Source organism: Melanerpes formicivorus, unplaced genomic scaffold (assembly GCF_026170545.1).
Source record: "Melanerpes formicivorus ecotype bairdi unplaced genomic scaffold, bMelFor1.0.p_v2 SCAF_3, whole genome shotgun sequence".
Taxonomy (NCBI): Eukaryota; Metazoa; Chordata; class Aves; order Piciformes; family Picidae; genus Melanerpes; species Melanerpes formicivorus.
In genome coordinates, this window is record NW_027142355.1 from 22,745,891 (window position 1) to 22,759,579 (window position 13,689).

The 13,689-nt window shown below is 40.6% G+C and overlaps 1 protein-coding gene across 2 annotated transcripts in view; it reads right to left on the reverse strand.

Moving 5' to 3' along the window:
• Positions 1-569: 569 nt before the first annotated feature.
• The window catches only part of TAF3 (TATA-box binding protein associated factor 3), a 124,752-nt gene continuing 111,632 nt past the window's right edge, over positions 570-13,689 (reverse strand). For both annotated transcript variants that reach the window (XM_068168684.1, XM_068168693.1), the window contains 3 exons: positions 7,612-7,867; positions 3,587-3,693; positions 570-2,829 (listed from right to left, as the gene is read on the reverse strand). In XM_068168684.1, coding sequence (XP_068024785.1) covers positions 2,715-2,829; positions 3,587-3,693; positions 7,612-7,867 — 478 coding nt within the window. In that variant the 3' untranslated portion in view covers positions 570-2,714. The remainder of the gene's footprint in view (positions 2,830-3,586; positions 3,694-7,611; positions 7,868-13,689) is intronic.

A 13,689-nucleotide genomic window follows, 5' to 3' on the forward strand; every position in this document is an offset into this window, starting at 1 on the left:
TCAAGGGTACAGCCCTAACTCTGTCAGAGTTTATGGAGAAGAAACACAACCTATGAAGCTGGGTTGCAAAAACAAACATCTGGGGAAGCAGCTGGGCTTGCTCAGCATTGGGTGGTACAAGGAAGGTCCACGCTGTTAGTGGGGTAACTATTTTTGGAAGCCAATTATTCTTTTATACCCAATTCCTGATACACAGCAGCATCACTGATTCTGATACACGGCAGCATAAGTGAAAGGGGGGTCAGGCTCTGCACGGCTACAGACCAAGGCTGGCTTCAAACCGATGACCTGGAGGTGAAGGGCCCCTTCTCCCGTTACTAATCCCGTCAGCCACACAAGCCTCCTGAAAATGATGCTTTGGTTTTACTGCCACAGGGGTCATTTATAAAATCATAAAACCCAGGCTAGGAAACCAACCCGGCAGCAGCCAGGCACAAGCATGCATAGAAATAGCTGAGCAGCCATCGAAATGGCAAAGTTCAGCCCTCCCCATGGCATCTTGAATAATTTAGTTGATTAAATGTGAGAAGTTCTGATTAAGGGAGGGGATGAGGAAATGGATAAACAACTTACCAAAAGCTATTTCTTTATTATTGCAACCAGAAATGACCAAAGACTCTGTAGTTTGCATGTCTGCACATTACACGTGGAGGAAAAAACAAGAATCAGATTTGCAACATCCAACAATTTCAAATAAAACTAAACAAACAAAAAAAAAAGACCAGACCCGAGAACTTTCCCAACTGGCAATTAGCAGGGACAGAATATAAATGAGGTGGCATTGAACAAAGAAGGTAACAGTGCAGTTTTAATAAACCAATTTCATCCATATCTCCACTGATTTGCAATTTAACAGTTCTATCAGCAAAGCTTCACTTCCCTAACGAGACTGGCGCTTTTAAAAACATGACTAATTAATTCTCATTAATATCAATTTGGATGCATTTGAGAAATAATTCTTAATATCTGTGCAACAGGTGAAAGGGCCATATCCTCCAACACCAGATGTTTCCTACTGTACGGTTTAAAATAGAAATATCCCCAAATTAGCCATCGAAGTCTAAATCTGTTTTGGAAACAAAAGGTGTCAATTATTTTCCAGATTTATTCTTGTATTTTCTTTAGCTCTGAGACCCATTGCACTACAATATCTAACACTGACTTGCTTGGGTTTATTTATTCTACAATTTCCCTCCTCATTTTCAACAGGGAATACAACTTGCATGCACTTTATTGGTCGTTCCAAGAGGGATACACAAAGCTGAGTAATGCATCTTCTGGCCTCAATGCCATTCTGCATCTCCTCCATCGAAATGTGAGCCCTATGGATTTGGCAAACTCACCACCACTTCTAAAAAAAAAATGGAAAAAAGAAAAGAAGAAAAAAAATTTAAAAAGCTCATTTCCAGCTACAGATTAACACACTGTAGCTGCCATTAAAATTGCAGAGCCCCCCTGGCCTAAGCTCTCAATTCATAAGGCATTTAAGCACATGTATAACAAAGTGTGGGAACAGGCTCCTTGAAGGCAATAGGATTACTCACTTCTTAAGAAGTTACCACGTTTAAGTATCTGAATCGAGGCCTAATTATGGTGCTGGCCAACTTCTCGTGCATGCACCAGTGGGGCAGATCTCACCAATCCCTTAAAGCCATAGGGGACAGGCGTATGTCGTGTGTGGGCTTCTTAGTAGCTGCTAGGTTTATATTCTCAGGCTAACAAAAATAAAAAGCCTCGAGCCCTAAAGAAAAAAAACAAAACCAAAACACAACCAGTAAAAAACAAAAAAAAAAAAGAAAGAAAAAAAGAAAAGGTACTTTATAAATATCAGGTATTTACATGTGTGAAAATTGTTTAATGGGAAGTGTTTTTACACACTAATGAAATGTACAAGCAATGAAAAGGTACATTGACAAAGACTAAAAAAAAAAAAAAAACCCAAACCAACAACAACAACAAAAAAACAAAACCAAAAAACACCAAAGTATAAAATATATTACAGGTCCACCGAAATAAATTCACACGGAAGAAAAAAATCGACACAATAGAAACCTTTTTGTTTTGTTTTGTTTAAAAATAGAAGATATATCACAAAAGCTTGAACGTGTTTATTTTATGTTAGTACTAAAAATCAAGGAAAAAAGCTTCATATATTCTCGTCACAAAAATATTTACCAGCCACTTTTTTATTTCCACGTTATGATTATCTGGCTCAGCAGGAGTAGAGGCTGAACTGCATCCAGACTAGAGAAATCGTTCCAGAAGGTCTCCTCAGTTTACAACTTACTGCAATTTACATTTTGCCCTCCTCCTTGCACCTTACTGCAAAGGTTCGAGAGGGATTAATAATAAATTGAGAAAGAATAGGACAGGTATCTGTATTTACAACATTCATCTTAGTTGCTGCCAAGTCAGAGGAGTGGGAGCGGTACCACAAACTACCGAAGTCTTCATACCGCTCTGTGCAAATTTCCCTCAGTAGGTAAAAGACAGCATTCAGCATGTACCAAAATCCACCCCCCTGTGCTCAGATGGTCTGTAGAACGCAACAGCCCCTGACAGAGAGCATTTTCTTGCCCCTGTTTCACTCCAGAGCCAAAACCCCAACAGCCGGTGACGGAGGGTGCGACGTGAGCAGGCTGGATCTCCCCTGCGACCGAGTCAGGGCAGAAAGTGCCACGGCAGCTGCACGACTTCAGTCTGCTGCAAAGCCCTCAGTGTGCCCTGTGCTTCCTCTTCTTGTGTTTTTTATCCTTCTTTTTGTTGGCACACTTGGAGCAGAACCACTGTATTTCTTCAGGTGGTGCAGTCGTAATCCCAACGCAAGGCCTGTGAAGGACAGGAAAATATCATTGGCATCTCAGTGGAGTCACTTTTGTTTCTTACCCGACAAAATGAAACTTTTCAGTGGGAGAAAGGATCTGGCTTTCATATTAATACAGCAATTATCTTAATAAATATGGTAATCAAACAGAAATCTACAAAAAACTTTGAATAAAAAAAAAATTATCAGACACTCAGATAAGAACTGTTATTTGAATAGAAAATACCAGTGCACTTTCAGGTATAAAGAGCCAGATTCAAAATGGTTTCAAACACTTCTTCGGCACATCTACATAACCCGCCCCCCCCAACTGAAAAACAAAAGACCTTCCGATTTTAAGTAGTTGTTTTCTAAAACAACTAAAAAGTGATTAATTCCCTCCAGCCCTTTTACAAGAGCTGACATTTATATTACAGTTCACACAATGCTTCATAATTTGAACTGTCAGTCTGTGTACACTATGCTCATAATCCTGTAGTTCTCACAAAGTTACCGGCGTCAGCAATATTTCCCAGCAGTTTCAAAAACAACTCTTATCACCAGTGCCCATTAATTAAAAAGTAACTCTCCCTCACAGCTTAAAATCTGCTTTTTCAAATTCCAGGGAAACAGATAAAAATATCTTCCAGATCATTAAATTTGGCAGAGAAAGCTATTCCAATATTCCCAGCATCACGAGCCATAAACAAATAAGAAAGGTTTTAATTATAGAGCCCAAATCTTCCAGGGAAGGACAGAATGGGATGGATGAGAGCAACTTACCAGTGATACCAATCATCGCAGTCATCACAACCTATCATTGGACTGCCATCATCTGGCTTGTTACAGCCAGGACAGATCCAGATCTGGTTACCCCACTCGTCTCGGATCTGGTGCAAAGAAAAAAGGGAAGTTAGCTGGTTTTCAGTGCTAAGCAGGAAGCAAAACTGACAGTTAAAAAGTTTCTTGCTTATCCAACAAAGCTATTTGGTGGTCATGGTGGTTATTTAGGGATTCTCTGATGAGAAGATCTTGGTGTTATGTCTTCATTGACTGCCCTACTCTGTACATGATGACAAAAGCATGCATTTTTCTGTATTGTCCTGTAAACCAGTACAGCCAGTTACACCACCTGACCCAAGTGCAGGCATTCACATATAGAAGCCAGGGCTTAAGGACACAATTCCTTCTCTGTCTGCACTATCACAGCTTTTTAAATCCTACCCTGTTAATAGCAAGAAGGAACAGCAGCAGCCTCCTGTGTATGATAACAGCCTTATATGTATGTAAAATATACAGGGCCGTATGTGTATACGTTGCTGTATTACTTATTAGCCAAAGTCTTCAACTTCAACAAGCTGATAAGATCAGGATATAAAAAAAGTTGTTACTCAGTAACTTTCCATTCCCCTTATGACATTTCTGTCACAGTACCATTTACTAAAGGGTAAAGGAAAACAAGAGAGGCAGTTCATTTAGAGTGCTAGGCAGCTGCTTACTGCATTTATAATATTCAGAGCTTTATGAATTTCTTTTTTCTGTTTATATCATGCTGGACCCATTATTTATATTTTAAAATCTCAAGTGGTTTCTTCAACAGTTCTTTGGTAAAAACATACAAGCAAAATGTGACCAAATCCACCCGAAGAAGGGCAGCTAACAACGGAGAGTACAAATTGTCCAGCGTATTACCCTGATTTCATCATTCCTGTATGAAAACTTGCACATTATCGCAGACCCTCAAAAACATCAACTGGTTTGTTCTCAACTGGGTTGTTCTCAGCTTTTGGGCATTTCCACATACCTACGGCAGTAACTTTTTGCTATCTGTACAGCTTACAAACATGATATTAAAAAAGTAGATGAAAACCCCCCAAATGCTCTTAGGTAAAAAAAAACCCAAAACCAACAAACAAAACAAACACTACATGGTGGTCTGTACATCTCTCACCACTTTCTGAGAAATCAATAGGAATGTACCAGAGCTGCAACCAACACATCATTCTTGACTGAGTCCTCTTAAAGCCCTGATTTTTTTTTTTTTCACATTTTTTTGTGTGGCTTAAAACTAGAAAATAGAAAAACCAGGAATAGTAAAGTGGGAACAACTCCCTCCCCAGTGATATGGAGTAGTCAACATCATACAATGAATGTGATTTTAAAGCTGAATGATTGCAATAATCATTTCTACCTATACATCTAATCTTGCATCTGGAGAGCCATTTTAAGTTGGTAGAGAAGCATCTGGTCCACAGGTGCCTAGTGTGAAAAGGGCTGCTGCAATTCCTGTGGGGTAATGGAGATGCTGTGCCACGGCGCTGCAGAGAAGCGATGCTGCAGGCTATTGCACTGACAGCTATAGCCCTTTACAACTTGTTTGAGCAACGTGGCTGCACTCAGACCATCCTGCAGCACAGCCCTGGCACTTGGCAGGCACCCCAGGCACTCTAACTAGGCTGCTGCCTGCTTTAGGCAGTGCCAGGTGTAGGTAGCACTGCCTCATGTTGTCCCATTAGAAGATAAAGACCCTAACTCTTCCAAACCCTAAGTTTTCAGGGGGTGTCTATCTGCAGCATACCTGTCTTAGGCTTTCTGGGGCTTGGAGAGGGTGGTCTGTATGCACTGAAACCTCTGCCTGCTTGTTAAACAAGAGCTTGGGCTGCTGAATGAGAAAGTTAAAAATATTGCATAACTCCTCATTCCTTAATGAGCCAAGGGTCGTGGAAGCAGGGACAGCATGTGATTACTGGATGCTATTTTTGTACAGACCTGCGGGAGTTAATGATCGGAGCACGCTCAGTGATGTGAGATGCTATCCTACAGGGAGACCCCACACTGTATCTTTTATTCTTAAACTAGAACGTCCTTCTGTCCTCCTCTGCAGATGGGAGTTGACCACCTCTGCCACACTGGCTCCAATCTTATCTCCAGAAGAGCTTTCCCGTGCGACTCGGGGAAAGCCATTTCATCACTGTGTCCTGGATTCCCTTCATGCAAGAGGATAATAATTATTCCCTTCCTCCTTAACCGCTCTCTCAGTTTTTTTGATTTATAAATGTCTCCCTCCCTGTTGGATCTTAGTGCAGTAAAGTTCTGGTTTCAACTACAATGTTGTAAAGAAAGAAATAACCTGAAGCCTACATGTCCTCTGAATTAGGTGCTAAGAGTCTTACCACTAGAAGTATCTGGGCAAAGTCCTGGGTCTTCCTTCTTTAAATGAACAAAATCTCTAAATTATCTGCTTTTAATGCTAACTGAAGAAAATGGGATGTAGTACAGTATTTTGGAAATGTTTTTCTCTTAGACTGAATTTCCAAGCTTCTGGACACTGATATGCAGGAATGACTCTGCATTTACACCTGCAACACAGAAGGTGAGGATGTGCATCCTGCACCCCAAAGATATGCAGAGCTCGGTGAGGTTGTCTGGTGCTGTCACTAACTCAGGAGTGAAATGCAGCAGCTGTTTAAATAGAGACCAGTAACATGATCCAACAGTTTAGGTCCAGCAGGGAAGAGCATCTTTTCCATTAGAAACAGCAGGGTAGATTTACATGAGGAATCATGATAAAAACAGGAATTAAAAAAAAAAGGAGGAAAATCATGCAAACATTGCAATTAAAGCAGGAAACTCTGCAATAAAAGCAAGCTTTAGGTGTTTAAAATGGATTTTTGAACTGCTATCCACTATAGATAAGCAAGGCGTCACCAACCAAACTGGAATTCAGCCAGGACAGGGAAGGAAACAACATTGCTGCCATTGTTAATGGTATCTGCTGCTTGCTCTTCAACGAGAAACTGAAATTAACCAGAAATGGTCAGGAGTTCCATTTTACATTGCATCTAAAGCAGAAATTTCCAGTAGCACAGCAATCCTACCCTCAGGTATGTCCCAGTTTTTCAGATGGGAGACTTTTCTAATAGAAGGAAGATAGGACAAGAGGCAATGGATTTAAAATCAAAGCAGGTAAATTTAGATTACATAGAGGGAAGAAGTTCTTTGCTGTGAGGGTGGTGAGACACTGGCACAGACTACCCAGAGATGTTGTGGATGCTCCATCCCTGAAAGTGTTCTAGGCCAGTCTGGATGGGTCTTTAAGCAACCTGGTCTGGGGGAAGGTGCCCTTGCTTGTGCTAGGGACGTTGGAACTAGAGGATCTTTAAGACCCCTTCCAACCCAACCTATTCTATGATTCTAAGTCTTAATGTTACCAGACAAAGGCCAAGTTCAGGGCACGTGTCAAACAGACAAACGAACCGAAGACTTAGTGAACTATTTATGCACTTTCTGAGATGCAGTAACATTTGCCATTTCTGTATGCTGAGGAACTCAGAAAAGAGATTAGTGGCCTCTACACATTTCAAATGAGGGCTAAGTCAAATTCTTGATGTTGTATGAGGGTTTTGTACTTTACCTGAGTGACAGCAAAATCTATGGTGAGTTTGACATTTGAGGTTTCAATTCAGATGCTTAAGAAAGCATCTATAAAAACATTTTCACCTCCAAAAATAAATGCTCTTGTTCAGTTAGCAGAAAACACCAACTGGGATATAGCAGGACTTGATAGATGAAACTTCAACATTTAATTGGGAACAAAGAAAATATTCAAAGTAGTATAATGATCTGATTAAATTATTAACCCCCTCAAAACATGTGCGTGGAAACAAGGGCTGGATAAAGTCACTTAATAGAGAGCAGCATCACGAGGGCAGGTACCATTACTTTGAGATGAGGAGCCACCCAGGGGCTTGACGATCCAACAGATGAATGTCACTGGCACTGGGACAAAACAGCAGTGTGTGACTTACCACGTAAGTACTGACGGTCTCGGTCACCACGCTCCTCACTGGAGCTTTGGAGCCTCCTGCTGCAGAGACAGCTGGAGAGGGTGGTGGGATCAGGACTGGTGAGACGGTAGCCTGTGGAGGAGGAGGAGCTGGAGCTGGAGGAGGGGTGACATGAACAGGAGCTGGTACTGGTGATGGTACAGGAGGAGGTGTTTTGGGCCGGCTCACAGGAGTAGCAGGTTTGGCCTCTGGAGCTGGCACCACTTTGCTGATGACTCTGTAGGACCAAAAATAAGGATCATCAGAGGTGATGGGAAAGAAAGCAACGATCAGTCATTGACTAGACACAAAGAAAATACAGTGCAGCTAATTCACCTCACCTTTGAGTCAGCAAAGGGGCTGTTTCAACCCCACACAAGGACTGTTGTCATTGCTACACCCATCCACTGGGCAGGATAAAGCAGAGAGCCATTACAAAGTGAACACTGGGACAGCCTGAACTGCTCTATAGCTCGCTGTCATGTAAATATTCTCTGTGGCTTTACTAAACCTTGTTTCATTAAGTTTTATTACATTAACTCAATTTGTGGGTAATATTAGAAAGGAAAGTTAATCAGCTGTGAACAGCACTGATTTTAATCTTCAAGCCGAGAAACGATATCATCCTCTTAAGATCCTGCATTAGGGGGTTCTCCAAATATTTGCTAGTTTGGTATTTCTTTCCCCAAATGTTTATGAAATCAGCAGTGGATCTAGTCAGGACAAATAAATGACTCAGACTATATACTCAGCAGTTAAAACATTGCTACTTACTCGAGTAGCTGAAGTAGACAGGATGTAGCTCTAGTAAATACACAGTATAGAATAATCTTGCCCAGGAAGGGGTATACATAGAGGACCCAACGTTTACTAAGGAATGTTGACACACAGTGTTATTGATGTGCATGCAATTTAACAGACAAGGCAGAAAAAACCCTTACTGTAAGGCTCTGGATTAGAAACAGAGAGAGAAGGAAAAGGATGTTTTAGAAAACAAAATGAAAACCCCTCAAACAAAACACAGGCTAGGTCTATTTGTTTTACCACATTTTGGTAAATCATTTAACTAACTTATTTATGTTTGAACGGTAACTGTGGGAGTGCAGTTGATTTGTGATGGGGCTGTAGGAAGAAGGTGTTTTAAAGAAAGGTTAGACATTCCAGAGAGGAAGATATCTTAAGAAAAGTGAAAAATGGAAACATAAATAAGAAAACCAGGAAGGAAACCAAATTCCAACAATTCCTGAGAACCAGGTAAGCCTGGCTCTACCATCAAAGTGAATTTTACACTCAACTTTAGAGTTTACAGCAATTCTATTATGGTATTCAAAAGGCAGTACCACTATGATAGGAGACATTATCTGCCATAGGTTTGCTATTCCTGCCTAACCTGCCAACTGCAGTGCCACACCTACCTTCTACTGTGAGAGACTAGGGGATGAGCAGAGCAGGATCTAGAAGGTGTTAGATGACTTTCCATAAGACATTTCACATCACTTGATGTCCTAGTGATTGCTTCAGGTACCTAATCTGGTTGCTCAGGCTTTGTATGTGTGTCAGAAAGGTGCTAGACTGTAAGTCAAAGTACAGGACTCCTGATTTGTGCTGTCTATAACTTGTTGAAAGAAGGAAGTCCTATTATCAGGCTATCCTGGGAGCAAAACACACATCATCACATCCCCCCTTCTTTCTCCTATTACTCAGCTATAACCAAAAACCTCACTAAGAAAGTTTTCTCTTTGGCTCTGGAATGTCTATGATGTGTTTCTGGTTCAACAAAAGTCTTAGCTTGTGGCTCCCTGGGGCTTGTGGCTCTTCCCAGGCTGGCCACCCCAGCTCAGGTGCTCCATCTCTGTATTCCTCCTTTCACTTCTCTCACAGAGAGCCCTGGCTCCCAGTGCTTGATGCCAAAGTCCTTGGCTGGTGACAACAGTTCCATGGTTTGCACAGTCACTCTCATAACTTGAGAGACATTTCTCAACAAGAAAAATCTTTGCAAGAATAAAATCTGAGCCGCAATAAACATGAGGAGAGTAACAAACAGCAAAATATTTGGCACAGCAAAAGTGATTTGGGTGGTTTAAAACATCATTACCCCTTCCCTCTTCTGTCCCCTGCAAGTAAATGAAGTCCTGCTATGAGTTCTTCAGTGAGTCAGCCCTCCCCTAGTGCAGACTAGGAAATTTAACAGCAAATAGGATTTTAAACACAACTCTGCACATAGTATAAACAGTTTTGAAGAAGTATTAGCTAGTACAATGTGAATAAGACTGATCATGCTCAGCTAACATATGACATTAAAACACAATTTCTTGGTCTAGATAAAGTCAGCTTCTCCTCCTTGAATAGGGTCTTCAAGCCACTCTTGCTAATAACTGAAGAAGCTATGTGGAACATCACATACAAAATCTTCCAAAACTACAAATATGCATTAGCAGGCAACACACACTCATTGATTGGCTGGTTTGCTCCAAGTGTGCAATTAGGACATGTTCAGTATATAGGGCAGGTTGTTTATCTTGATTTTAAAGCTCAGTTATCAAAGCAGGAGATCAGCATTTCAGAGCACGCTTGGGCCTACCACTCCCTTGGGCTAATAAAGTTCAGAGACTTTAGACTCCAGAGTGGAGAAATGTATGGCTTTGTGCTACACCATTAGAGGTGATGGAGTAATCTCAGCGAGGGTGGTTTAGCCTGTCCTCTGTACCGAAGAAGGGGCTGCATACATGGCAATATGGAGGTGGGGAGATATCAAAGAGAACCAGCAGTCCCACGACTAATAATTAATGTTACTTCAGACTTGGAGAGAAGCCTCATATCAAAACACTATGTAAATGATGCCAAGATTTATGAGCTATGTTTTATAGACAGCGAGGCACAGAGCACACTGCAAGTAGGCTGTACTCACCATAGCAAAGCTTCCACCCTCCTGGTACCTAGGTCCCTGCTAGGATGTAAACTCTACATTGGAAATTTCATTTCTTCTCCACCCCAATCCAAAAACACTACAGTTGAGGATGGATTGATATTTTCTGAAGTGATCAAACACAAATGAACATCAACCACCACAAACAGACTCAGAGTCCTGAGACAAGAATGACATTTCTCTGCAGACTACTTGCCTGGCAACTTATCACAAAACACACTCTACACTGAAAGGTAAAAAAGCCAGTTAAAAGTTGTTTTTGAATCAAAATCATTCCTCCAGAATGAAGTGGTGTGAGGAAACCCCAGGAATAGATGCTGTATTAAGAGCTTCCATAAATCATAACTAAAGGTTACCACTCCCTTTAAAACAAAACAGAATTAATGTATACACTTTGGATTTAATTGTGTCCAACCTAAATTCTCTTTGCATTTCTTTTTAAATGATAGCAGGAATTGCATTTATCACAAAATCTTGGTGCATTTATAATTGAATGCATGTATTGATGCAACTCTTTATAGGTAGAATAAATGAAGTCCCATTTTCATCATGACACCAGGGCAAACACCTTGTTCACACCTACAGATCCAAACCCAAAGAGGATGAAAATGAAGTGTCATCTTGCAGGCAAAGTGCAAATTCTACCAAGATTTTAAGTGTCATGGCAGGTCACTTGGTTTATAATTGGCTCTACATGGTGTGAGCTACATGCTACATCTGGAGCAAAATGAGGCTCCAAGGTGTGAAATGGCTTCCTATCTTTGGAACTAATTCATTTGATTTCATTCTGATGCTTGTGGCTGAAAACCCCATTGACTGGTTCATATAAACACAGGGAAAAGACAAGTGCATTGAAAGGAAATGGCTTTCAAAAATAGGATATGAGCTACAGGGCTGAATGATTACTACAGCTGACGAACTCCAAAAAAATGCTGTATCGGTACTTTGAAAGGCCTAGTAAAAAAATCACAGCAATCTGTGTTTCGCAGAGGCAGAGCTCCCATGAAGTAGTTTCTCTGCCCAAAGGAAAAACATTTGAAAAGTTCTACATCTTTTCTGAACCCATGACCCATTTTTTAAGCAAGGAACAGGAGCTAAAGGGCTCTTTGTAGGTAGGAAAATGACACCATCAACTTCACTGACATACTTAAAACTAGTGCAACTCACAAGGATTATTAGAGTGATATATTTTATCTATTAGTATTGATATTCTGTTCTTATATAGGCTACTCAATGCTAGAAAATTAGGCGGTGTAACTGTTTTATTACAGAAAAATCTCACACCTGGAACTGAGAATCATGCATCAAAGAACCCCCACCCAAAACAGTATAGTCTAGGGTCTATGGGTATGAGCATCAAAAACACCTAGGGGAATTAGGCAGATTTTCACATGGTTTAGATTCTTCACAGATTAGAGGTGATTCTGAACATTTTATTCCATCCCTGGAGGAGAATCAGTGAAGTTTAAGCTCCATAATGTAGGTTAATTCCCATATTGCTTTTAGAAAGGGAAATTTAGTTTTTATCTTTTATGCCCTGATGAATATTTTATTCTGCGCAAACAAATCACATTGGCAACACAAGCTCCACAAATACCTGCTAAAACCAATTTGTGTGTTTACAGAGTACCAAAATGTATCAAACCTCCAGTGGAGCTCCCAGTCATTTTGCAAGACTTCAGAACTTAAACTTGAAATTAAAATATAGAAACATTTTCACAGGATAAATTGTCTGCAAGGTAGTAAGTCTTCTCTATCAAGGGAAATTATCTCTGAACACCTATTGCAAGAGATTGTCCATTTTTGTGGACAATACAAATGGCACAATCACCATGGAAGTCTGTTGATTTTCAATGGTGCACATAAAATCATAGAATCACAGAATTGTTTTGGTTGGAAAAGACCTCCAAGATCATTGAGTCAACCGTCAGCATAAGACCACCATGGCCATTAGACCATGTTCCGAACTGCCATGTCCACATGTTTCTTGAACACCTGCAGGGATGGTGGCTCCACCGCTTCCCTGTGCAGTCTATTCCAGTGCCTGACCAATCTTTCAGAAAAGAAAACTTTCCTAGTATCAAATCGAAACCTCCCCTGGCACAACTTCAGGCCATTTCCTCTAGCTCTATAATTCTGTGATCAACTACTGATTCATTACCCACTCAATGAACCTACTATACTGATACCTACCCTACTGATACACCTAAGATCAGCTCTATAGTTCTGGCTGAAGTTTCTATTGATACACTTCAAATGCAAATCTTTAACTGCAGTTTTTCATTTACTGAATTAAATACTATTTCCCCCTTCCACTCAAGGGTATCCAGCTCTTTCCAGACAATCATCAGATCCTTATTTGTACTGACTTCAACCTTACTGCCAAGAAAAGACATCCATGTTCTACTTCCTTCTGTGACAAAATTTTATATAAAATTATTAAATCAAACCAGTCCTGAAATAGATCCTTGAGTATGTTCACTAATAAGCTCCTCCCTGGTTAGATCAGCTCTCACACAACTCTCAGTTGCTATCTTTCTCTGAACTAGATCCTTAATGCTGAGCATCTCCTCTGCTATCCTCACCTTTGTCAGCTTCCCTATGAATGTCCTGTGCGATTGTATTAAACATAAAAACTACTTTAACTGAGTCTTGCAAATTCAGGACCCAATTCTTCTAGACCTTTGAAGGAAGATTATTCCACCTTTGACTTGAGAGTGTAGAGGCCTCTGTATTTTGCATCCCAATTCATTATGGTGATTTCCACTGCCATCAACCTGCTGCTGTTATCTATCTTGTTCTCAGGAAAGGAGAGAATGAACATAGGACTAGAAGGAAGGTATTCTTTGTTCTTGGCTCATACCTACATTATGTTTCAGCTTCTCCTTGTCTCAATTTCCATGGTCCTCCTTTTTCACTTATTTTTCTATTTGCTCAGTATCCTTCACAACATTTAATACAGTTCGACTTCTGCCGAGCCTGACTTTACCTCCACAGTCTTTTCCCTTGAAGATGCAACTTTTTGGCTAACAGCCCTTTTCTGATCGAGATGATGCCTATTCTCAAGGTCCTTCTGGAAGGACTTATTCATACAAGGTACTCTGTAGTAATTTTGCTACAAATGCCCCTTTCCC